The sequence below is a fragment of the Pygocentrus nattereri genome, chromosome 3 (assembly GCF_015220715.1).
Source record: "Pygocentrus nattereri isolate fPygNat1 chromosome 3, fPygNat1.pri, whole genome shotgun sequence".
Taxonomy (NCBI): Eukaryota; Metazoa; Chordata; class Actinopteri; order Characiformes; family Serrasalmidae; genus Pygocentrus; species Pygocentrus nattereri.
The window spans coordinates 41153592-41181580 of record NC_051213.1 but is presented as its reverse complement, the minus strand read 5'-3'; the positions used below and the strand labels follow the sequence as shown (position 1 = coordinate 41181580).

At 39.6% G+C, this 27989-nt stretch overlaps 1 protein-coding gene across 1 annotated transcript; it reads right to left on the bottom strand.

Annotated features, from left to right (window-relative positions):
* Positions 1-420: 420 nt before the first annotated feature.
* On the bottom strand, positions 421-27989 carry zhx2a (zinc fingers and homeoboxes 2a). Its single transcript, XM_017715993.2, has 4 exons — positions 27547-27989; positions 19723-19828; positions 2292-4850; positions 421-1368 (listed from the first exon to the last, which is right to left on the bottom strand). The coding sequence occupies exon 3, from the start codon at positions 4693-4695 to the stop codon at positions 2302-2304; it is 2394 nt and encodes a 797-aa protein (XP_017571482.1). The 5' UTR covers positions 4696-4850; positions 19723-19828; positions 27547-27989; the 3' UTR covers positions 421-1368; positions 2292-2301.

The window sequence follows — 27989 nt, the reverse complement described above, 5'->3', positions numbered from 1 at the left end:
CAGCATGATGAACAGCCATTCACATAAAATATGCAGAGACAAGTTTCTTATTTTTCAGGATCAAGACTAAACCACTGACCTACAGCAACAGTGGGCTAAAGCTGAACTCCTGCTCTGGAGGAAATGGTAGCCAAGACTAGACTCAGTTGCTTTTAAAGTATAACCCAAAAAGCAAATGTTCAACAGGACCAGGACAAAAGATTTCTATAAAAGAAAGGTTTGGAATATGTCCTACTCCACTGGTCACCAACCCTGGCCTGCAGAACCACCTTTCTATGCAACTGTAGTTTCAGCAACAATCTTCTACCAGCTAATTAACATCTTCAGAAGTCCTTGACTGGCTGGATCAGAATCAGTAGTATTAAGTCATGGGGAGGCATGTTAAATGCAGGTTGAAACTAAACTCCACAGGAAAGTAGATTTCCAGGAACATGGTGTTTGAAGAAATGGCCACAGGTTATGAATGGCCTTTTCAAACGGTTGTGTTTTATTGAGTTACAGCAGACGTTTTTTCTTTAAGAAAGAGCAAGCAGATTCTCGATAGCAATACAGTATTCCTGATACATGTCTGAACATGACGCTAGAGCAGTGGCAAGAGGGGAAAAGAATACACTGAGCTGTCAGAAAGCAGGCCACAGCCGAGACATTGAAACGGAACTACGCCTTGAATACCAGAAAAAGCCAGCCAACACGATTCTGCCTTGATAGTAATATTGCAAACATGTTTTGTGCATCACTGCACTGAATTCAGTTTATGATTATGTCCACCATGTGGCTTTGGCCCCTTGGCGGTAAAGTACAGTATGAGACTGCAGGCAATGTTTCTATGGTCCAAAGAAAAGTCCATAATTTCACCTCGTTTCAGGAATGAGATGGATTTCAAAAGAGCACCGCTTGTCTTAGTCCACTTGAAATGTTAAGTGCCTTAAATGACCACATTTATCAGCAGGTGAATCGCTTTATCGCCCCTTGACAAAAGATCTAAATACTCCATTGTAAGGGTTAAGCAAAATGGCTTGGGGACACCTACTGTATTATAAATGTAACAAAACTCTCATCCTCAGAAAATTTTACAAATCTGTGGAAAATTATTTACAAGGGCCCTTTTTCTAAAAAAAGAAAAAAAAATAATAATTATAATAATAATAATAATAATAATACAACAAAAAAAACACCCAAGTAGTAATAGCAACATAGCAGTCTGACTTTGGCACTCCATGGTCAGTCCCTGGCCAGTGCTTCACATACACTCAGTCCTCCTTTTCTCTGATGATGTCAGAGTCCAGGTATAAGATCATTGGTTCCAAATATGTCAATGTGATTATTTCTGTTCCCCCTTTAGGGTTTATCATAGCAGCCTCTTTTGTCCTGCAAAAAAGACAAAAAAAAATGCATATTTTATCCTTAAGTAAACACCCAGTGTGCATGGATAATGACAAAGTGTGAGATAAAATCTGGAATTTGCAGAGCAGATGAGATCCTGAAACAGGCTTTGGCTGCATGAATGGTCTCTAGGCAGAGAGGCTTTTTTCTTGAGATTAAATTGCCAGCATCCCAGGTGGCTTAGAGCTGCAAAATTAACATAGGACGCCCTCATCATTTCACAAATTAGAGCAATCTATTCTTTAACCATACTACATATCCATTAAATATCTGATTTCAAAAGTATGTTTATAACCTTGACAGCTGTACTACAATGTTGGGGTGTGGTATATGGTAAAAATATATCACAATACTTCTAGAAATGTTAACGAGACAGGATATGTCAATGATTTCTTCTGACAAGCTGGGATGGACAAAAAGAATCAGTGGTGCTATACATTAAAAAAAAAAGTACAGCAAGAAAAGGGTCACAGAATTACTTGCTGTGTTCATTCTGTCTATAGCATTTGTGTGTACAACAAGGGGTTTAGGGCCACAAAGATCTAGAAATACAGAGCTTCTCAAGGAGCTGAAGGGAGGGGTGTGTTTGCTTTACATCTTTCTCCAGAATTGTATACTGCGCCTTTATTACAGAGCAAACAGGTAACAAACTTCAATATGACCTTTTGAAGTTGGCTTCCTATTTCCAAAAAAAATAAAACTAAAGACATAAAATGTGCCATAACCTCTGCAAAGACCACCTTTTGATTTTTTTTTATGCAACATGCTGTTGATCAGTGTACTAGTGCCAATATTCACAATTTTTTCATGAGTTACCTTTTGACCTATTGAGAGATGCATGATTGATCACAATAAATATTGTTATATGGTCCACCCCCAATGTAATGGTGTGCTGGTAAGCAGCCTACCTTTCTTGGTTCATCCGGTCACTATGTGTTCTGCTGTCAGCGCTTCAAGGTCTGGAGCCACTCTCTGTGCCTCAGAATCTTTCCTTTCATTGTCAGTGACCATGGAAACCTTAACCCATCTTCCATTGTCCACACTTGCTGGCCCATGTTGGTCCTTGCTTTTGCTGATGTCTGGCATGTTGTGACCCAGTTTGCTGGTAAACCAATTCACTATGTCCTGGTTGGTGAGTTTTGAACGCTCTGCTAGTTTCTCCACATCCTCTCCTTTTAGTATATTTGCATCCTGGAAATGTCGCTGCAAGACACTCTGGGCTGGCTCCGTTATTGATGAGCTGTTCTGGCCATTGTGCTTTTTGTTGCTCAGATTTTGAAACTGCTCCATCCATTCCAAGGTTCCATTCTTTAGGGCAGATCGGTTGTCCTTGAACCAGCGTACAATCTCTGTGCGAGCTAGTCCCGTTTGGAGTTCCAGCTGGTTATATTCCTCTGGCGACGGCCACTGCGTCTGAGAGAAAACGTCTTTAAGAAGGCCAAGGGACTTGGTGTTGATTTCAGGGCACACAGATGTGGATAGAAGGGGAAGGGGAGAGGACCTGGCTCGAGCCTCCTGCTCATGAACTCCATTCAGAGTTCCTCTGTCCAGTCTTTTGGAACCCATGGAGTTGAACAGGGCCTGTTCAAGGTTATCCCGTAGAGCACGGCGCTCCGTGAACCACCCATCAATCTCTGTTTTCGACAGTCTGGTGTCAGCCACAAGGTTTTCAATCTCAGCTTGTGTTGGCAGGCTGCTCCTCTGGAAACACTCCTCTAACATTTTCAGTTGCTCAGAGGATTTGCCCTTCACTCTTTCCAGAAGTGGAAACTGTGTGGCAACAGGTTTCTGAGGCAGGTTTTCTTTTGATGTAAAGTCATTCTTTACTGGCTGCCCTCCCTTTCCATGACGCTGGTCACTGAACCACTTTTTGATCTCTCCCCAGGAAAGGCCAGTCATTTCAATAAGACGGTACACTTCTTCATCATCAGGAAACTGGCACTGGGTATAACTGGCTGTAAGCTCTCTAATCTGCTCTGGAGTTTTTTTGCAATCTGAAGAAAAACTGGGTGTAGGAGAGGCAGACTTGGAAGTAGTTTGAACTGTTTGGATTATTGAAGGCCTCTTCACCTCGGGTGCAACCACTGGGGCTGTGAGGGGTCTCTTAACAGCCTGTGCTGTTTGGTTTGCAACCGTTAATGCAAGGGGAGCACAATTTGCACTTGACCCATTGGCAACTGGTGTCAACACCAAGCCGGACTGTCCAAGAACATGGCAAGGAACGGTTTGAATAAGGGATTGTGAGGCTTTCGTGGATTGGGTTAATTGAGCAGGCAAGACTGTGAATGCTTGGTGAACAGGCTGAATTGTTCCGTTGAACATTTTCTTACGTGCCTCTTCAACCTCCTCGGGAGACCAGCTGATGCCTTGTTTTAACCTTTGGGTCGTGAACCAGACTTTGATTTGTTCTTCTGGGTGTTTGGAAGCTGCAGTGAGCCATGAGAGTTCAGCTTGGGTTGGGTAAGGGAACTTATTGAAGGACGTGATGAGAGTGAGGTTGCCATCCAGAGATGCATTGTATTTTGAGGTGTTCAGAGGGACAGCTATTTTTGGTACTAAGTTGTAGTTTGGGGGTCGCTGCAGGCATGGCATTATGTGAGAGAGTCCATCTTTAAGTGTCGCATCTGGGATTATGACCGTTCCATTTACGTTCACTGCAGTGATCTGTTTTTTGGGTAACTCTGGGGTAAGTTTATCCATCTGACTGTCTAACGATGACCGCTTGCCATCAATTTTCGGTCTACCTATCTTCACTGACATAGATTTGCTAAGAGGAAAAGTGGACAGCTCCTCTCCAGACTGAGGACTGGTAGCATCATAAATAACTGCACAGTTTGAACCTTCAATGGTCTGCTCCAGAATGGTCTGACTGTTGAGTTTGATCCTCTTGAACTTGAAATTACTCTCTCCAGGATGGCATTTCTCGTTGTGTTCAGTTAATGTGTCAAACTTTTTTGTGTTAAAGTTGCAGACGGCACACAGATACAGAGGATTAAGAATGACATTAGGATGGGTGGAATCCACATGATCTTTGAACTCATTAAGGTTCTGTGTGGAGAAGGTACAGTATTTGCATTCATAGCCCCCCTGCACTTTTTTCTGAGGCCGAATTTGTGCCTCAGGTTTCGCCGGCTCAGTTATCTCCTGTGTAGTGCTTACGTGATTCTTTTTGTCAGTCCAGTTCTCACTGGCAGGCACACATGAGGATCCGTTCTCCACTGGGCTATCTGTACAGTCATCCATGTCATCCTGTTCCACCAAGTCACTTGGCCGGATCATGCAAGGAGTTGTGGACTTTCTTCGACTAGCCATGACAGTCTGGGACTGTGACAGTGCAACCTTGATGGAGGACTGTTGATGAATGATGGGTGGACCTTTGTCTGAAGAATAAAGGTGAATATTTCTGCTGACTTTTAATGTCAGCTGCAGTGGGCGACTTCATGAGACTGCATCCCAGGCCACACGATCTAAAGGAAGATGTAGGAGAAATTGATGATTGTATATAAACATAACAAATACAGAAATTAACGAACAGAAGGGATATACACACAGTTAAGAAGAACTGCTCACATGCATGTGTGTTATACACTGATGGTTACCATCTGTTTGAGGTCACACAAATCATTAAGTAAATTCACACTGAGATCTCGGGCAACGAGTGAAGACAATTGAAGACAGTTCAAGTGAAATTCAGGTATGATTTAAAACTTGAGATCTAAGGGGGGAGGGCTATGTTGGGAAATGTGTGGCGAAGAAAAATCCAACTAGATGGTCTTAGCAAAGAAGAATGAGTGAGCCAAATAACTTAAAAAACTTTAGCAAACCATCACAAAGCAGTGAGGAGTTGTCTTTAAAACTACATAACCCACAACATGCTATAAACACTATACTGTCAAAAAAAACACTCTAAAAACACGTTTTTAGTAATGATCAAACACAAAAGACTACCAGTTTGTGCTCATTAGCTTTCTGTCAATCATCAACTCTTGATTACGATCTCACAATCTACATGTTTTTTCATTCTTCACTGCTGTCTACAGACCGTCTTACATTGTTGGATTTTTCTTCACCACAAATTTCCCCAACATAACCCACAAGAATGTGAAGTCAAGTCAAATTTATTTCTATAGCGCTTTTTACAACTGATATTGTCACAAAGCAGCTTCACAGAATTCCAGTAAAGACAAAGTTTTAGCATGTCTTGTTGGAATATCCATCATTTGGTTGTGGTTTTCCACATTTAAGTCAACAGACATGATGAACACATCACAGCTACGGAACATTCATGTTTACAAATGTGCAAGTGAGTAATTCATTTCAACGTCCAGGATCTATAAAATATTTTATGTAAAAAAGTCAACATAACACCAACTGAGAAAAATGTTTACTAAGCATTCCTAAAATCACTTTTGTTCTAATTGTTCTATGTAGCATTCAGATTTTTTACGTGAGAAACTCTGCGCTACAGAGTAAAATGGGCAAGCTTGTCTAGTAGAAGGGTGCCAATGTGCCAGCTGGACAAAGATTTTACTCATTTTTCAAACAAAAACACTGATAACCACAGGACATTAACAGTGTTACAGGCCATCCGTGCAGAACATAGTTATCAATATAAATTATTAAGTAATATTAGGAGGTAGCCCAGTTGGTAAATGTATGGTAATTATATTACCATTAGGGAAAATGTGAGCTACAGGGTAAGGCTCCGTAACACTCACATGTGGAGCTTCATAACTGAATTTGAATCATAATAATATTGTTTATATAGCACTAATTCTGCAGTTGATAATCGCTGGTCTAAATTTATAATTTATCATCCAAGCTTAGTAGAGTGCTGCTCTGTAATACAAGAAGCTAGTTACTGGATTTTTGTCAGCAACCCCACATAATCCCTTCCTAATGACAGTGTGTTATTTCACAGTTGATCATTCACATAACTATTATTTCCTGATATGCTTGTTAGCAGGTTTAATTACACTCTCAGTACTTGTGTTCGAATGCTGGGATGTTGGTTTTAGAGAATATAGTTGTAGAGTTGAATCAGAAACGTACTGATCATCTACAGCTTCGGTCACATCGTTTGATACTTCATTGTAGGATCTATGAACCGCACATTATTAAAATAAAAGATGCTTTAGACTGCATCAACTTAATGTACAGTAAATGACAGCAGAATTTTACAAGGGATTTAAATACTTGTGTCATGCTGAAAAGAAAAGACAAAAAAAAAACAAAAAAAAAAAACACACACTACCCTGGAGCAACATTACAATGTGAGGGCATTTTATGTACAGCTCATACTACACTTCACCAGTGGATCCTCACCATTCTGGACTACAGCTGTAGAGAAGTTCTAGATTCATTATCAAGTCTGTCCAGTCAGTCCAAGGGCTTCATTAAAAATTAAGGCGAGCTTTTTTCCATGCTGTAGTTATAGCAACTGCATTGAGAGACTGAGATGCACTTGTGCTGCATCACAGCTGCACATTATTAATTAGTATGGAAAGGGAGGCGACTGGCAAGGGGGCGAAAAAACATCTTGTGCCAGGTCTGGTTGGCGGTCCAGTGTTAGCCTTCCTCAGGCTTGTAATGACCCAAGTGGATCTCAGTACAGTGGAGACTAATGAAATATGCATGAGGCCACAGTCATCTCGTATCTCAACCTCAACTTGCGCCAAGAGAACCAGCCTGGAACAGCCAAGGGGTACAGTTACAATTGTTCTTTTTTTTGTTTGTTTTTAAAAGAATTGTGCTAAGGGCTAAGAGAGGGGCAAATGTTAAGCTGAAAGACAATTTAACAAATAGAAAATGTATGTAGCAAGTGCTTTGTTCATACAATAACTCCTTAAATATAGGTCTGTTTAGTCACACATGATGGGGTCAGATGGGTCTTTACTATATGTAATTACACATTAGGGCTGCAACAAACATTCGATAATATTTGATAAATCAGATGCCTAAACTTTTTCAAAACCAATGAGCCATTATAACAAATACATTATACTATTGTACTCAATTTTATTTATTAACAAGAATAAATTACACCAAGCTCCATAGCTAGCTGTCCAGAGCTGTATGAAAATTATTCAGACTGCAGCAGTCGTTAAAGCGGACATGGCTGAATTTACTGTGTGCTTCGGTACAGAGTTGTTTTGATCTTAAAAACCCTCATATCTCCCATGTTCACCAATAAGAGATAACCAAAAAAAAAAGCTATTTTCATGTTTGACAATGATTAAAAAGATGCTTTTTCCTCTGCTTTCCTGCTTCGTTTACTGATGTTCAAACGGAGCCAGCAATTTCTTCAGGGATGCCAGATTGGGCAGGATCCCTATTTAGCATTTTAATGCAAAATGCTTTGAAAATACTTACTGCTCAGTTAATATTTTATTACCTTTTAGTATTTTTGTTTAAACAAAAAACAAAAATAGATTTTATGCAATAGCACATAAAAGTAGAAGTAGTATTAGTACTTAGAGTTGGGCAATAACAAAAATAACATAAAAAAAACTACTACTACTATGAATAATAATAATCAAAAACAAATTTTCCCCAAATATTCATGATGAATATTCAGTAGGATATTCAAAAATGAAAATTCCTATAACAACTGCAACCCTACCACATACAGAAAGCTAAATTCAGAACTGAAGTTTTATCTTAAACCTAAAACGCTTAACCACAGAAACCAGATATCAGTAATATTCAAAGAGGGTTAACCTGTGGTTCCCATAACCCTCTGTTATTTAGAATAAGACTTCCTTAGTTAAGACTTCCTCAAGCAACCTCAAATAACCAATGAAAAGAAACACAAACACATTTTGTCTCTCAAAATACAAATAAAAAAAAAAAACTAATACCACTGTGCATTTTTTTATATGAAAAACAGTTCCACTAGTAGCTCTCAAACTGGTCCTCAGAGCCCCCACACGGTCCATATTTTCGTTTTTCCAACCCTTGCAACACGGAGACAGAAGAAAAATGTGAACCATCTGGGGGGTCCTAAAGACCAGTTAAGAACCACTGCCTTACAAAGTGAGCAACAAGGGAAAAAAATACATTTGGAGTGCTGTCTACTCTTCAATTTTGTTACAAAAAAGCATTTTGCACATGGAAGACCTCCTTAGTACAAAAACATTTTTCACAGATGAACAAATTTAAAATTTGCTTATTGTTGCCCTGTGAAAAGAAGTGAAATCATGGAGTCAGGGATATCGCAGCTTATTGAATGAAGCTGCTCTTAAATCAAATTGTGTGTGGTTAAATCATAACACTGGCTTTCAGCTGTGTTTGCGTTACGAACACAAAATGACCAGAAGCAAAATGTTAAATACACATGCTCCTAACTCAATTTAGCATCAAATACTGTTCATGATACTGAAGGCCAAGAAGACCGAAGAAGATCAAAGCAACAGCAACATGACAGCAGCCAGCTTCTAATCAAATCAAACCAAGCGACCTCCCTGCGTTTATAGTACCGTCACCTCCTCTGTATCATGGTTCATACTTACTAACCTCATCTTTTAATAGCTATATCTGATACACATTTAAATGAATGCGTTATATAAAGGTGGCTGAGAGAGCCAGAGGGGAAGAAGCCAAGCGTCATGTGCTTTTCCACTGGCTGAGCCGCATCCTTCCATGGGAGGATGTTGCAGCGGAACTGCTGTGTGAGGGGGCGGAGACTGAGCCTTGTTAATACTGTGCAGCGCAGCAGGGGGGTGAATTTGGGATCGAGGCAGAATTAATTTAAATCTCATCAAATGGGGCCTAGGAACCCTGCAGCACTGCACAAAATCTTGCTCCAGACGCAGAGCTGCTACAATACAGGCTTGAAGTGCGAAAAAAAAAAAAACTGCTTCCAATTATGGAACTCTAGTATTTAATAACTGCCTGATGAGTAAAATGTCTTCTAATGACAATAAGGTGATGGACGTGTTGGGAGCTACTTGACATGACAGCCATTTCAAGGATGTGCACACCAAGCGCTTCAGAGATGTACTTATTGACTCCTCAGAGTAAAGACCAGAAGTATCTGAGTGTACAGCATGCGAAATACACAACTTAATCAGAATATAATGAACTGAAGTGTTACATTTTTATCTGACGTGAAAAAAAGAAAGAGTCAGATTTAGATGAATTGTAGCCTTACAGAGGTCCAGCAGTAGCTTTCTACTCATTTATACCCTTCACAAAATGTTTAACCTGAACCTGAACTCATGGCTGTGATTCAGAAGTCCACTTTTTTTTCTTTTCTTTTTTTTTTTTAAGTATGTCTCCCCAGATTTCTTTAGTTTTGGGGGTACCTGGGGACAAGGCTTGAAAAATCTGGACTCATGAGTTGCCATGGAAACGGCCTAGCAGCAGGTGGGAGGGATTTTCTCAACAGAGATCCAGATGAGGAACATTCCGCATTCCTATTTTTGGCCAAGCCGATTCTTTCAGACTGAAATATAGCAGAGCAGACGGGAATAAAGCTATTCACTATATTCGTATACCTATATACGTTCCCACTGCCCTCATACGACTTGGATTGAAGTTTTAGATCATATCTTTATTGATACCATGTCTCAAAACTAGTTTAACAAAAGCATACAAAGATAAAAACACTCCAACATCCAAAAATGTATCCACAAAAAGCACATCCTGACTTGTTATATGGGCAAGACTCATCTAACCACTAGGTTTTGTGCCAAAGTCTATTAGGCATTTCCCTAATACAATAACAAAATAAAAGCTCATTAAAATAAAATCTGAAAGAATCTTTAGCAAAGCAGCTGCTGCACCTATGCCTTCAGTGCAGCCTCCCTGTGTTCTGATGAATTATGCTACCATGTTGAAATGCCCTACTGTAGCGCATATTTATAGACAGTACATAAAACTCTAGGCAGCATTTCGTCATAGCTTTAGTCACATCACTGGCTTAAATTACCTTATTGAAAGCTACCAGCATTAAAACTACAATCACCTTCCTATCTGTCAGCTTCTTGTAACTGCTGCACCACTTAAGGTGGAACAGAAAAAAATTCAATAAGAAACTGGCAGATAGGAAGCCAACTTCAGCCTTGTATTAATACTACAGCTAGGACAGTTTAGTTGGCTCAATGTCCTTTTCAGAAAATGTTTCCAGCATTAATCATAGGGGAAGTAGTAATATTAAGCTGAGTCTGTACTGAACTAAAATTTGATAGCTAGCATAGCAGAACTGCTGTGTAGCCTAAGTTTGAGCAAGCTCTTCTGACAACCAGGGCTAACTAATTTTGTTCCGTCATCGATTGGTAATATTTTCAACTGTATGGAGATGACTAAGCCTTTTCACATCTTATGTCATATTTTTTTTTTGCACCAAATTATGGAGAGCAGTAACCATACCCTATTTATAATTGTTTACAACTCTAAGCATAATTAAGACTGCCCAGATGCCATCAAGACTATGCCATCACCTAGACCTTGGTGGTACTACAGCACAATACGATTGACACAAGACACATAAATTCACTTTTAAATATGCTGGGTCACAACCAACATGTGAGGTTGTGCAACTTGTTTATCAGCTTGTAAAATTCAGACTCATCTGAACTCAGGCTTGTTCCAATAGGCCTCTGCTGCCCAGAGCCACTTTCAGAAGGCCAAGAAAACAAATAAACAAACAAACACAAACCTCCAGCAACAAAACAGAGTTAATGTCAGAGTCATTCTTGATTTAAACAATATCACTGCAGAAAACCAGAGACTGTGGATGAAACCAACAGTTTTAGGCCCAATTTATTGTTAAACAAACACAATGCTGTCCGTGACTAGAATGTATGTGGGCGTACCTGTGCTGATCTAAGGTAGCTGAGCACGCACTGTGATCAGATCTATGTGTATCTGTGTAAATGTATTGTGGCATATGTAAATTTTTACCCACAACTTTCAATTTTGTTTAAGGAAAGAGGCAGGAACAAGTTATTTAACACTGCACATGTACTCTTGGCTATTCATGGTCAAGCTTAATATGAAAGTTAAAAAGCCATTTGCCTCCTGTGGAGGACAGTACAAAATGCTCCCACAGCTCCGACTGGCACCGTAGCCCATCAACTGGGTTATAATTGTGGCTGCTAAGCAAAATTTTGTCTTTTTTTTCACTCTGCAACTTAAAATGCTCTGCACCAAGACTGCAAAACATTTTATAAAGCTTTAAACACAAAATAGCCTGTACAGGCTGTCTACTCTGCTCCAGCGAAATGCCAGCACCTCCCTCTGTTTTCTTAAAAACAATTGTCCTTACCAGCATTTTCAGCTCAAATGCATAAACATGTTAGTCCAGTAGGGGGAGAAAATATCCCATAAAAAGTCATGCATATCAAGAATAACATTGAGTGCACTGTGCACTGGGTAAAATACAGAAAGCCACTAAGTTAAAGCAGAGATTTTCGAACAACGTGATGGCAGCATGTTACAAACACTCCTGGCTTCGACTTTGTGGATGATGAAAAACAAAGTTCTTTGCCATTTTATGTTGAGAATGTTATTCTTGAATTGTTGCGCTATTTGATCGTGCAGTCGTTCAGAGTGGTGAACCCCTTCCCCATTTTTCCTTCTGAAAGCCTCTCTGGGATGCTTTTTCATAATGTTAATGACCTGTTGCCAATTAAACAGCAGATGTTATTTTTAGCATGACACAACTTTACCAGTCTTTTGTTGCCCCCATTCCAACTTTTTTGGAATGTGTTGCTGGCATCAAAATCAAAATGGACATATACATTTTAAGCTTAGATTAAGTGACCCCTACTAGTCCCACAACGGGGGCATTTCACCTCCACATTTAACCAAACCATGTAGTGAAACGTCACATACACGCTAGTGAATACACACTAGTGAGCACACTTGCCCCAACCATGGGCAGCCCTATCCGCAGCGCCCGGGGAGCAGCTGGGGGTTGGGTGTCTTAGGGGATCGCGTTGGCAGCCTTCAGGTCACAGGGCTAGTTCCCTAACCTCCAGCCCATGACTGCAATTTTATTGCGTGTTAATAAAATTTTTTTGTTTTATATACAAACTAAATTTCTCAGTCTGAACATTTTAAATGTTGTCTTTGTACAATTTTCAATTAAAAATCAGGGTTAAATAATTTGCACATCATTAGACTTAACTTTGTGTTAATTTACATTTTGCACAGTGTCAACATTTTTGGAAATGGGGTTGTACTTGCAAACACTGTTTTCATATGGACAACAAGCCAAAACAAAGAAAAACAAAGTTTCCAAAAATGTTCATAAAGATGAGGACAGGACCTCTGGGACAAAATTACAAAATTAACAGCATGATATTTGACTTAAGACTAGTAATACTGAATTATTATCATCACTTAGTTAGTGGCATATGCACCCAACATTTATGCACTTTGACAGACACTCTCATCCTATGCAACTTATAATTTCATCATGTTAAAGATGTAACAGCTGTTAAAGATGTATAAAGAAGGACTTTCATTAGTGCAGCGTGGTATGCCTACCCGGGTGGGGAAGTGAACCCCAGCCTGCTGCAGGGAGAGCAGCAATCTTACTCTCTGCTCTATGCAACTGCTAGTAGCCCTACTTCTTTCTGCCCTACTTCACAAGCAGCACTGATCCACGGTCTCCATCCAATATACCCTTTACTGAAGTCATTAGTCAATTAAGTGAAATGACAGCCTTAAACAATTGTGTTAAACAGATTACCTATTGTTCATGCTACCAGATCAACACTAGTGACATACACTTTATTTCACATTCATAGCATTTCATAAAAACCTAGCAATAATTTTATAATAGAGATATTTAAAAATAATTCCCACCAAGGTACATTTACGATACCGTAATACAAAATAAACGCACAATTAAACTGAATGGTTCGCAGCGTATGTGTACACACTGAAACTCCGACATCCATAAAATGTTGGCTTAAAAAGAATCACTTGCAAAGGTGATTCTGCAGGAGTAATCAGATGCTGAGCATGTGCTTACCATCTGCATAAACTGAGCTTCTGGGCTTGCATATGGCTTTTCCAGCCGAAACCAAATCTCTCCAAGTCACCAGCAATGACTTCTATGGTTGTTATGCCAGTTATGAAATACTTGGGGAGAGGGTGACGGCGAGGATTAAAAGAACAGGCTCATCTTTTCGGCATGTGTTTTGCAAAACAATAAAATGAGGACCGTCAATACCAATTAAATAATTTTTTAAAAAAAGGAATTTACTCAATTATTAACTAAACTGAACAATTCCAAAGCATGAAAATCCTTTCTGCATATTATTTTTAAAATATCAAAATGGAAAAAAGCCTTTACACAGACTTTATTTAAAAACACTTTATTTATAAACAAAAAAGCAGCTAAAAAATTACATAGAAATGAGTAATTTTTAAAAATATATATAATATATTGGCAAGAGTGGGGTACTTTGTGTAGTTTAAAAAGATCAAGTAAAATAAAACACGCTTAAATCATATTCTCTTACTCCCAAAGGGACATCATCCACAAATTTTGAAAGCAATCTCACAGATATAAGGCTTAACCCTAAAGACTGTTTTTGAACTATAAAGACACACCGTAAGAAATAAAGATACTGCGCAAGTACATTTACGTTCATCAAGATACAATGTAAATGAACCTTTGAAGGCTACATTTATAACAGTGATTTAAAGGTCCAATTGTGTCTTAACTAAGTTTTTTCCACAGGCGAAATGTACATACAGTGGTGTGAAAGTGTTCGCCCCTTCCTGATTTCTTATTCTTTTGCATGTCTGTCACACTTAAATGTTTCAGATCACCAAACAAATTTAAATATTAGACAAAGACAACACAAGTAAACACAATGCAGTTTATAAATGAAGGTCTTTATTATTAAGAGAAAAAGAAATCCAAACCTACAGGGCCCTGTGTGAAAAAGTGACTGCCATTTACTTTAATTAATATATTTCTCGATGTGTCCAATTCAAAACACAGAACTGCACTGAATTAATTGTTTTTTTTTTGCATCAATTTACCAGACTAACAACTAGCCATCTGTTGCAATTAACCCTACTCACAGGGTTAGTTGTAACGTCTGCACTCACTCCGCTTTCAGCTGATCTGCTCATAAATGGTATGTTCTGGAAACGTGTGTATTTTAATATGTGGCACAGACACGCAGGTTGCTTGTATTTAAAAAAAAACTTGCTCAATAATATTTAAAATAATTAAGAGGAAAGCAAAAAAAAAATTGTTACGTTGTGCCCTGCTCTTCCCTATTGCTTTTGCCTGCTCAAAAAAAAAAAACAAAAAAACATAAGCCAATACACAAACTAGCAAGAGAGAAGGGCACATGTTCAAATAAGTTATTTTCCACCAGAAAATGTATAAAAGCTTTGGAACAGAGGTTGGCTTCTTAAACTAGTACTCACAATAACGACATCACTTCTCTTACTGAGCTGACCCAACATAGAACTAAAAATTCTGTTTGTTACTGGAAGAAGCACAGTTTGCTAATTTACGAGCTCAAACACTCACCATTCAACTCATCTGTCGATTCCTAGGTTTCGTAGGCGTGTTGAAGTAGACACGTTGATCAAATTTTGCTGGACTGCAGCCATTCAGGACCAGAATTAAATACACCTGATGTACAACCCCAATTCCAATGAAGTTGGGACATTGCATAAAACATAAATAAAAACAGAATATGATAATGTTCAAATCCTTTTCAAGCTATATTCAAAGCGACGAACTGTGTTCACTGACAATGTTTTTCTGAAGTGTTCCTGAGCCCATGTGGGAATATCCATTACAGAATGATGTCGGTTTTTAATGCAGTGCTGCCTGAGGGATCGAAGGTCACGGGCATTCAATGTTGGTTTTCTGTCTTGCCGCTTACTTGCAGAGATTTCTCCAGATTCTCTCAAACCTTTGATGATATTATGGACTGTAGATGATGAAATCTCTAAATTCCTTGCAATGCATGTTGAGAAACGTTGTTCTTAAACTGTTGGACTACTTGCTCACGCAGTTGTTCACAAAGTGGTGAACTTCACCCCATCCTTGCTTGTGAACGACTGAGCCTTTCAGGGATGCTCCCTTTATACCCAATCATGACACTCACCTGTTTCCAATTAACCTGTTCACCTGTGGAATGTTCCAAACAGGTGTTTTTTGAGCATTCCTCAACTTTCCCAGTCTTTTGTTACCCCTGTCCCAACTTCTTTGGAACGTGTTGCAGGCATCAAATTCAAAATGAGTGAATCTTTGCAAAAAACAATAAAGTTTATCCGTTTGAACATTAAATATCTGGCCTTTGTAGTGTAATCAATTGAATATAGGTTTAAAAGGATTTGCAAATCATCGTATTCTGTTTTTATTTAGGTTTTATACAACGTCCCAACTTCATTGGAATTGGGGTTGTATATACAGACATTTACTTTGAAGCTCAAAACCCACCTTATGGGACACAGGCTTCAGCATTTCCAATCCTGATTCACAAGTGAAGACAATGGACTGTCATATATAACTGCGATTAACAATAGCTCTTTTCTTTTTAATTGTTTGTAACTATTAAAAAACAAGCCTAAAGTGGCAAAATTGGCTGCTTACCTGCAAGCTATGTTTACATAGTAGTTAATATCGGTTGCAGTGCTGAATGAATACTGCACATGCACTACTGGGCACTCACTCAAATGTCTACAGTTACACAGAACTATGTAGCAAAACTGCGTATTAAGCAAAGTTACATGATCTTCACAAGAATGAAAAAAACATACTGCCAGCATACATGCTAAAAACATTAAAGGCTATGCAGGTAACAGGTTTTCACAAGCCTCATGATGTCTCAAATGCATTCACTGCGTTCTTGTATTTACATTAATTTACCTTTCCCAAGGCACGTTCACGTTTGTTGCAGCAAAATTTGACTGAAATATTTTAAGTGTGGAAAATGACTGCAGTCAGCTTAAATAACTGCAATCATCTCTAATAACTGACAGGCCTAGTTAGAAGAATAAATAGGAGTTGGGTATATTGTCAAAATCATCTACCATAGTAATTTTTAAATCCATGGTAAACACTGATATGTCATGAGATGCACAGAGAAAGACGTCTGTTGTTTTCCCAAATAGTCAATAGACAGCAAATACTCAATACTAGGAATTTTGGCCTTTTTTATTTTGGTTAATAGTGAAACCAGTTAGCCAGGTCTCTCTAGAGCGGAGTACACAGTATACGATTAAAGCTGATTATCCAGTAGCAGAAAAATTCTGCTCACAACAACCGCTTACACAGCCCAATCCATAGCATCAAAGCGGTATTCAGACCGTGACCTGTCGCAGATGTCCCGATATTCTCAATTACACCACAGTTAGTTCTAACCCTGCAATGTGATTGGCTGAGAGGCACTATGAGTACCATTATCTCCCAATAACGGCTCTCCAAATGAATCTCTGAGTATCACGCCGTCTTATTCTCTCACCTGTAGCGTACTAAGGACAACCAGCCATTAAAAAAGTAACAACCACAGCCTGCAGACAAGAACTGTAAGAACAGCAAAGGACGCAAGCGACAAGGACAAAACCGAAACGGTCCCTCAGCAGTCAGCAAACCTGTGTACATAAGACATGAGTGCCAGACCGACACACCACTTCTATTTTTGCAATGCATCGCTCTGATGATCCAACCTTAAATGCCGTGGGTAAGCCTGCTGCCTTTACTAAAACATGGCTAAACTAATTTTTATGAGTTTTAAGGACACTGCAAACCTGCTGGAATCTGCTGTGAGCTTCTGATACTACATTTAAATATACACATAAAATGTGTAGCCAGTTCTCTCAAGACATTAGCTGATAAGTTTGTAGCATATGTGCCGCTTATGTTTCCATAATGCGTAAATTGTGTAAATAAACTTTTTTTAATGAGTTATTGTCTAAAAATGGAATGAAAATCAATAATGACACTGTGTTATGACCAGTGGTATAATCACACTAACATACTAAATGTCGTGCTATACCGTTCTGAGATTTTTAAAGCTTAGCGTAGCACTGTTTTGCAAGGATAAACCATATAGCCCAATACCCAAATTATCTAGCTAGTTATTTCGGTAGGAACTGGTACTAGGGTTAGGCTGACAAATGAGAATAGACGATGCAGCATTATGATGCCACAAGCCCTCCACCCACGCCTTGCATGAACATATGAACAAGACACTACATATACGATATGTATTACATCGTTTATGGCTGTTCTTTAACGAAACAAAAACAGTTAAACAGTCTGCGCTACAGAGGCTATTTTCAGGAGGTTTAGGCTTGAAGCAATGGCCAAGTCTAGAAATCTGCAGAGGGTAAACAAATGCACAATTTTAACACATCATTCTCGCAGCAAAATGGGCGACATGAGACTGCTGCGTAATGTCTGTAGAACTTCTTTGTGATGGGTGTGAATATTCAGTACGTAGGTCTGCTGAACAGCTCTGCAGCACAGACACAGTGAATGGATGGCTGTCATGTGTGAGCTGTAAAGTCATTGCCGTATCACTCATGTCACGCAGAGGTAGTCAAGAGTGGAAAAAAAGGAGTCTGGCTGGCAAGATGGAGCAACACTGGAGCAATTTCAGAGTAAGAAAGAGCACTGACGCTCCACCAAAAGCTGCTCCACGGAATGAGCAAAAATCACGACACCCTGCTCCCATTCTGCATCACAACCAAGCTCTGCCAGCTATTATTCCAGTGGCTACAAACGTAGAAAACTATATTTATTATTTAGCTAGAGAGTTTCAAGTGGCACCTTTGTAACACTAAAGCTTAATTTAACATATTTTTAACAAAGCTTAAAAACAGCGAGTGAAAATGTGCTTATTACATATTTATTATACACGTGACGGTATTCTGTACCTTGGGATAACGCAATATGAAACACGTACAGTAACCTTATCATGGACGCCATTACTGCAATTTAGTCAAACAAGTTGCAATTCCACCACAGATTTTTCAGATGAGCAGAGCAGCTCTGCTTCCACAAACTCCTACTGTGCTGTCACATTCTGATCACGTGATACAGACCCACCTCTGAGCAGAGCTTGTAAACAAGCGATGAGCAGAGCCACAGCACAACAGAAAGAGAACTTTTCTCCCTCAAAACGTTTCACTCAGCATTGAAAAAATGAAAAAAATTCCCAGACTCACTAATGTATTTATGCGTGCATCATAACCTGCGTCTGTATAACGTAAAAGTCACCAAAAATGACTGAACTTAACCCTGCTCGAGTTTTGCTTGGCTAGCAGCTCGACAGACTGCTAATGGGGGCTAATGGACTTGTTGCTGTTCACACAAACATGCAACTGCTGTCTGAAACAGGTCGATCAGCTCTAAAATCTCAATTCTCAAAATATAGCTTTGTTCAATCTGCAATCTCTGTACATGTCCAATGCATTCATAAGCTGTTTTTACAATGTTTTCTTTAAAAAAAACGAAAAAATATTTTTAATGTGGTTCTCGCCAAGGCAGGGACATAAGTGTTTGGGAAATTAATACTATAACCTTTTCCATGAACACACAGCAAAGTTTCCCAGAAGAAGTTTAGCTTAAAAAAGGTTAATACAAAGTACATCCAATTGTACAGGTTTGCATTTCTTCATATCTACAGTAATGGCAAAAGTCAAAGACTACGCCTCATCATTTCACCCTTCTTTTTGGGGGACATGCTTATAGTTTTTCAAAGAAATTTGCAGAGATATTCTTTAACATCTTCACGGTTCTTACAAATCGGTTGCATTTTCTGCTTGTCACGATCCAAGTAATCCCAAATAAATTCAGTGATGCTGAGGTCTGGACACAAGGATGACCAGCCCATTGTTCCAAGAACTCTCACACTTTCTTTGTTCAGTTTGTACGTTTTCCTTTCCCTTTTCTCAGTCATGGTTTCCTGACAGCTACAAATCCTTAGACCCACAACATGCTGTTGTCTCACAGGATTGTTTTTAGATCTGAAACAAGAGTGGAGCCCAAATTTCCTGTCTTTCATCTCTCAAAGATGAAAGCTTTAAGTACTGATTATCTAATGGTGACAGTTTTGGTGGTCGACCAGTCGTCGAATTCTTTCTACATTTTTTTCATTTAATATTATTTGATGTTCCCTTCATTCTCTTATATCTAATATCATCAGAAATATCTCCAGAAAAAATTATTAACATGCATTGAATGGTCATGTTAGACAGAAAATGAAAAAAAAATAAAAATTGCACAATACTCATCCACAATGTAAACCAAAAGTGACCATTCTGAAAGACTTATATATTGTTGGTAATATCTTTGCATGACCCTGTGATGTTAACCTAAAGCCTTTTAAGTAAGAAGCTCACCAGTCAGAGATGGTCTCCCCTGAGAACAGGGTGTGGGTTAAGGTAATGGTGTAGAAGCTTTTGCTTCTCCACCACTTTTCCTTCGAGAGAACGTCCTGTTCTGCACCTGCAAAAAAACAAAAACAAAAAAATAAATAAATAAAATCAACGTTGCCATTAAGAGAAAGCCATCCTATTTTACTCAATAATCTATCTACCTTATACGCCAGTAAAGCACTGCAAAGAGGAATCCATTAAATGCATAACACTGCCTCATACATCTTGTAGTAATGGCATATATCAATGAGAAATTAACAGATTGCTTGTGATCTTACAGTCTAAAGCAGGCAGGTAAACATGGTCCATGGCACATTTTTACAAAAATTTACTATTCTCCCTTCTGTCACACTGAATTCAACCCATGTACACCTGGCTAATTAGCCGAGGAACTGAATCTGAGGAGTCTGACATGTGCAATCTAAAACAATGGGAAAATACTAGTATTATGTTTCTACATACATTAACCAAACGTATATAGGATACTTACAAATGTATAAAATATAGCATACTTCACTTTTTTTCCTCAAATATAAGCAGCTAAGCAGTCCTTGTATGACCATTTGTCAAGTTTTCTAATTTCTAATTGTTTCATCTTATTTCAAAAAAGCATCAAAGTAAGGATGAAGCAGAAATTAATGATAATGCTCAAACACACACAACTGCTTTGTTGATAAGCATGCACAACACCAAGGTGCAGAGCTTATTCTCTTACCAGGATAGGTGACATTTTGAGATTATTTAGAAACTGTCACAGGTCTGAGAAGTTATTTTTTTCCACTTGATGTTTCTGTATTCTGTGGCTGGAATGTTGTGCGTACCTTATTCACAGGACTGACATGAAAAGGTCCAGAGAATTTGAATAATATGGTAGTTGTTTTCCTATGCTGTGCTGGAACTGGTATTGAACTGAGGCGTTCAGGGTTATGTTTCCAAAAAGCTTTGCACCATGATATCTACAGAGTACTGTTGTTATATGGTAGAAAGCAGATGTGGTTTGATGGTTGAAAACAGAGCAGTCACAGTTGATACTGATATTAGTATTCAAGTAATCTACTGATTATTTTGATGATTAATTGTGTAAATCAAGCAATAATAAAACTAACAACTAAACACCACAAAATGAAAAACCTTCCAAAATACATTGCTGGAAAAAGGAAATAAGAAGCCTTTCAAAGCATTTCATTAAAAGCCCTAGTGGAAAGCTATGAAAGCCCATTCCTACCAGGTTCCACTACCCTATTAATAATGCCTTAGTGTCTTAGAATAATGACTTATTTCCTCAAAATAGTAACTTAATAAATTAATAATCTTTACTCTAATAATATATTAACTTAGTACTTAATATCCCAAAATAATTCATTTTGTGACATTTTCAGTACCTTGTAATATTTTAATATTTAGAGAAAATATCATTCAGTCGGTTAAGAAATTGACCATTTTTTGGATACTGTGTCAATATTTTGACATCCTGCTACCAGAAACAGAGAAGAAGAAAAAAAAAATTGACAATTTCATTCCTGGCAAAAATGGGATTCCACAGAAAGTTCACTATCACAGCGTTCAGTTGCACAAATTGGAAACAAAACCTAGGTTTGTTTCTGACAATAATGAACGAGTCATAATTGGAACAACTAATATAAGGGTTTCCCATTAATGTCTTAGAGGGAAATCAAGGAGGGGTCACAGATTAATTTCCACCACCACAGTTTCATGTTGCTGAGGGGGGGGGGAAAGCACAACTCAGCACTGGTGCTTCCCCAAGGCCTCTCCGATCCCTCCTCTCTGCTGTACATAAACCCGTATCAAAGCACGCACACACTCACCCACACACAGTTAACAAACACATGCAAAAGCACACAAGAAATCAACCTTTTCTGTGTGGAGTAATCTATCGAGGGCATTCTGCCATTTTCTAGGGTATTACAAATTGCAGCAGGGTACATTTGTCCCCTAGTGACATCCCACTTTGCACTTCAAAATGGAGGGGATGACTTTGTGCCCTAACCAATGTAGTGTTTCAGATTGCACTGAAAATCCAATCAATCTATAACCCATCGACAAAATCACCTACTGTTCCAGCATTTTTACATGTAAATTACATGTTTACTCTACATTTCTAGTTTTACATGGAAGCATGGAAAAGTGTAACAGGAGGTTTGATATGCTGACGTTCAGTTAGTTTGCAGACGACCTGTTGTTACGCTGTAGAAACCAAACATATAGCTCGTTTACATGTGTTGTCACAATTTTTATGTTATTCCAAGCATTAATCTAGCAAAGCTCTCAATTGTAATAACAAAATCAGCCTTCACTCTTTAGCTAGCAAGCTAACTGCTTCTGTAACACAATGCAACTGCCCCATCAGGTCAAAAGTAACGTTAGTACGTTTGCATCCTAACATTAAACAGCAATATCACAATATTTATCATTTGTTGAAATGTTATTTCTCAATAAGCTATTCTTAGCATACAGGGGATATGGCTGGTACTGACACAGACCAACTGCATGTTCATGACAGAGAAAGCATCATCAGCCTTGTCTAATTACATTTAATGCAAAGTGCAATATGTGAAACTGAATAAAAATTCATATTCATACTACTTTCAATGTATCAGATCAAAGTAAATATTTAATGAAAACGTCTATGGTCAAATGAATCTAAACTAGAACCCCTGATTTTTTGGTCTTTTGGTACTTATTATAATAACAAACAGTCCTGCGCCCTGTAACCAAGTAACTGCAGTAACCTCCAGTGTAACAATGCTCAGTTATTGATTTACTCCATGCAAATCATAGCAACACACTAGGATTCTCCACATAACACGACTGAACTTTTAAACATGTTTATCGTAGCATAAATGAGACCGTTCTAGAAATGGGACAGTTGAGTTGCACTGGTTACTTAAATGGCCCTTCTACCAAATCAGTGGACCATCACATGCTTTAAAATAAATATATCAAAACTTAGTAGGAAAAGTAGTCACTTTCATGGGGTTTCCTGCCACATTACAGAGTATATGTTTGCTACTGGGAACCACTTGCCTAGCTCTGCACAGTCTGCCTTAAAAGTGCATTCCAGCTGCGTCACCTAAAAGCATCGCAGCGTGATGTTAACAGTGCAAGTATGAAATCAACTGATGATAAATAGCTGAACAGTTTATGAGAAAGGTGTCTACTTTAAGTCAGCACAAACTGTCCATGTATGACATGATAATACAAGCATCACAGCAAGACTTAATGCACTAATACTAATCCAGTTTAAATCAACTACCAGCTCTCAGCCCAGAAGTATCAGGAGTTCCAGTGGAAATGCTCTGCTAGAGATTACAGAGATTTTTAGCCACCAAAAAAATGATCAAGTCATAGCATCTTATGAGAGGTGAACAAAAAAGGACGGGAACAGTTAAAGGTGTTCTGATCAGTCAGCTGCTGACTAGGTCCTGTTCTAAATGTGCAATCAGTTTGTCTTTTAATTTTACAGTAAAGTCCAATTCCATTTGTCTTGTACAGTAAGGTTCAGTCCCATTTCTCCCCTCGCCCCTACCACGTAGCCCTTCGCCCTTCATTTTGCATGTTCATGCCTTGGGGCCGGGTGTGCCAATTTTTGTTGAGATAGAGGGGAAGGGCGAATTGTTTAGGGCTACATGACCCTCCAAATGGAGGTTTTTCAGAGGCACACTCCAAACAAAGTGTCCTGAGGAAAAAAGAAAAACGGGCAAGATGGATGAGCAAGCAACCGAAAAAACCCACAAATGAGAGTAATTTCTCTGTGAAAAAATTTGTATCATCTTAGTTTAATGTTGTTTTGATGTATTATGATCATTTTTTTGCTTGATTTTTATAAAACAAGCATAAACAATCCCTAACAGTATGCCAACGTTTCGGTAGGTAGCTAGCTAAATCACTTTAAATAGTCCAGCAGTTCTGACGCCTGAAGCACTAGATTGTAATTGCTGCTTCATTTAAGGTGGATCAGGACATTTTGAACAAGAAGCCGGCGAATAGCTAACGTAGGTAAGAATTAAGAGTGGGCAATAATAAATAATTGTTGAACCCCTCCTCCCCACCTCCCTTAAAAGACATACGATTCCCTAAATATAACGAAAGACCAGCAGCGTGTTTACTGAACTTTACTGCTCCTCTGCTATGACTGCAGAGTGGCAGGGTTGCCTACAGAGCACCGCTAGTAGCCTGTGAATTAACGTTCTTCTTTATTTGAGGGCTGTCTCATTTCATAGGGGAAGATTTCAAGCACTACGCATTGTAGTTCAGTACCAAGTGGTAAGGATACACTCAAAAACAAGGGGTAGGTATATAAACAAGGGATGGAATAGGGCCTAAGACTCAGATTTTTGGCCTAGTGACTACAGGAAAAAAAAGTCACTATGAGTATCACTCATGCATAGCGTATTCAACATGTCTTGCAACCTAAAGTTTTAATTACCTGAAGCATGAAACAACATGCAACAAAACAATAAACAACTCACGGGCATGCCAACAAAATCAGGCATTATTGCCTTGAAAAGTACGAAAGGTCAAAACAGCGAGACAGTATAAAACGATATACACCAACAGGTGTCTCTGAAAAACACAGTTGCAGCACGTACACAGGAAAAGACAGCATTTCGAACTGGTTATGACAGTAATTCTACTGATAAACACTTATTAGTTTGTTACTACAGATGGGCGGTATTAAGGCCAGGTCTCACACCTATAACTACAAAGGTTCTTGTCAGCATAGAAAAGTAAACATTTTAACTCCATCCTTTGTAACACTACACAGACTACATAATGACACATTGTATACATTTTAGGCTATATGTCCCACACCAGGGCAGAACAGAACCTAATCATTTATTTCAGTGGAGATGCATGTGTGGGGGGGCAGGGTAGGTTTGCTTCCAGAGGCCATGGGGACCTTGAAAGGATACACACAACCATAAACATAGAAAAATTTTGGGCAAAACGCAGCTGTCTCTGCCAGGAAGCTAAAACTGGGTCGTTGCTTGATCTACTGGCGCTACAATGATCCAAAGCATTCCTCCAGATCCACACAAAAACATCTCACGGACCACAAAATCGAGCTGTCGCAATGGCCAGACCAACTGAGAAGCATGGGTAAAAGCGAGGACCAAGGACTCTTAAGGATCTGAAGATATTTTGCATGAGTAAAAATGAAAAGGTCTCAGTTCCACAAATGTTATAACAGGGGGCTTTGGGCTTTTATCTAGCACAGTACACTAACTTCAGTAATGCCAAGAATTACCTGGTTCCAGGAGGGAAAAAAATTATTTTAGCTTAGTGAAACTGGTATTGTAAAAATACAAGTTTTCTCATGGCACTGAGCATTTGATAGACAAAAAGCACACTTGGTCTACTGTTAATCGAGGGAGACAGCAACACAGAACAGAAATATAACCCCAATGACCAAGGAATGATGCATCAGTTGAGTAACAGTAGAGTCAGGATGTCCTCATCACCACTAAGAGCCATTTGGCCCAACCCACACATACACTGCTAAAATATGACAGGGTGTAATGAAAAATCAGAACTTGTTGCGTTAAGTTTAACAGCAGCCAAGTTAGTAGGATGAGCGTCACAAAATCTGAAACAACCTGCTACACTTCTCTATGAGCGCAGAAACAAGGGCAATTATATTTTCTGTGGGGATTACTAACAGATAACACGGCCCCAGTGTGAGGCAAAACACCCTCGCAAAGACGCTCTCCATTCAGTGAAGTCATGACCACCACCGACAGAGAAAACACAGCTTTCAAAGGAGCCCAGCCCACGGCTATGACATCAGCGACTCTGCTGGCTTAGTCACCGACGGCACAAGCTACAGGCAGAGGCAGCAGTAGCAACCACCTCCTCAAAGACGTCAGCTCTTCAGTATGAACGCAGGCAGCCATTTTGAATCCAGCCAGTCACCTGGCACAAAAACACATTTTGTGCCAGATCCAGTGAAGCAGAACTGAGGTCTTGAGATCTTGACATTTTTATGACTGGCTGCAACCCCAAGACTTCAAGCATTGGTTCTATGTCACTGATAAAAAGTTTCAAAGGGACAAAACTTTCCTAACTGTGAGCCACTCATGACAGTTAACTTCTACATTCACTGAGCATCTTCAGCCCTGTTTCCAAGACACATAGTAGTCAAATATGACATCTTTATTAGTCACTATATTACTCAGTACGTACTACACAATCTCTCAATACACAACTCACTGTGCACTAGCACAAGAAAGTGTATCTGCAAACCATTTTCTGACTGCATCTTTTCAGTTGCCTGATCAATTAAAAGCACCTTTAGATGTGTTTCAGCTAGAAAACACACTCACAACACATCAACACGGATTTCATATCTAGCAGGAAGAACCCGTCCTCCTCAGATGCCTTAGGGCACTGTTTCCCAATGTCCAATCCTGGAATATCTCCACTTATCAGCTATCAAGCTCCTTCATAAGGTGAAAAAGAAAGGCTTGAGCAAAACAAAAACTCCAGGCAATATAGCACAGCCGTACCAATCTCCAGGATGCACTTTGATATAACTCACAAATGTCAGCGCAGGAAATCTTCAGGTCTATCAATGCACTGTAACGTAGCTCCCCAGTACTGGATTTTGACACCCCGGTTTGTGAACTTGAAAAACCCTTTTCCTTTACTACATCAAATAAGGTGACACAGTCCCTTTCATGCCTCATTTCCCGGACCGTGGAGTCCCTTTTCCTTCACCACATCCTGACGCGAGTAAAGTGATAGAATCCTCCACCTAAACGTTCTGACAACACTTCAAAAACATCCCTACCACACGCACATCTGTAGGCTGAAGCTAGTTTTACTTGTCTCTCTGAAGAGATGGGGTGTCTACAAGGCAGCCAAAAAAGAGTCATCACCTAGCCTGAGACGCTTGATTATTTTTATAATTAGTTTAACAGAATATACATCAGGAGGCAAGACGTTTAGGTTAAGCTTGCAGTTCACACAGTCCTGGTTTCAGCCAACCAGCTGCTGTGTCCACGGAGTTGTTTTTTTGGGGAGGGGGTACCAGCAGAGATGTGAAGAGGCTGCTGCAGTGTGGCTGAGCCATGCAGTGTGGTAGCAGAAGGCGTCACCGCTGCCTACATCACACGATTCGGACCCCCCCCCCCCCCCCCAAAAAAAATCAAAGTAGCTACGGCTAGCTTAGCGATTTCCAGAAGTCTGCGAGTCACGTTCGCTTCATACATATGCATGAATAAACCATAACCAGGGCGAACGGGGCACGTCGGTTGGTATACGGGGGGGGCTAGCGTTCAAAATTACGGACCTACACGCTCACTTGAGCCGACGGAACGCCATGTCGACGTCGGTAGCCATATTTTTGCTGGTTATTTCGCCACCGGAGCAGAAGACATGTTCGCGTCCTCTCCTTCTTAAGGGGTGTCTTTTTAAAAATAAAAATAAAACACCAAAATAGCGTTAAGCTAACGTTAAAATCGCGGCGCGGATGTGTTTTAGACGCGAGGTTAGCGGGTCAGCTTCGTGAGGGTTATTTTTTTTCTTCACATGCCCACTTTTTTCCACAATATGGCCAGGACAAAACAAAGTTGAATGGATAAGTTAAGAAATGATATCGACCGAGTTAGAGTTCAGACCGTTGGCTCCGGCTAGCTCGGCTAGCTAACGAGTGAGCGAACGCGCACGCAGCGGCTCGAACTTTTTTTCTGAGGGGTAGCGTTAGAGCTATTTGTTTGCTGGTTTTTGAAGGCGAGGGGAGTCTTTAATTCGGCGGTTTTTCCTTACCTGTCCGACCACGTATGGTGGAGTGTGGGGCGACGGTGCGAGCAGCCTTGTCCTGAAAGTGCCCCCTTTTTCCGAGCGGAGGAGGAGCGGCTCGGTTCGGTAACCGTAAGATTCGAACCGAACCCTAAAGACAACGGCCGAAAAAAAATCCGCGAGCGCAGGGGGATCTACGCCAAAAGCCACATGACCAGCGACGTCAGCAGCGGTATTTGCATACGATACGAGGAGCCCGTCCATGCCGTCCTTCACAAACGCGAGCCGTGTGTGCGTCCGTTTGCTTAAAAGTAAAAAAACTTTCGTAATGACCGACTGAGTGTTGACTGAGGGAATAGAGCCTGTCCTCTCGGCAGCGACTCCTTTCACGACTGAGCTTCCTCCCTCTGAAGCTGAATGAAGCGCTGTGGTTTTGACGTATCCCTCTGCTGTTTTAGGTGATAGGTCAT

Coding starts and splice junctions, on each gene's coding strand:
- zhx2a (XM_017715993.2), bottom strand. CDS start 4,695: ATGGCTAGTCGAAGAAAGTCCACAACTCCTTGCATGATCCGGCCAAGT.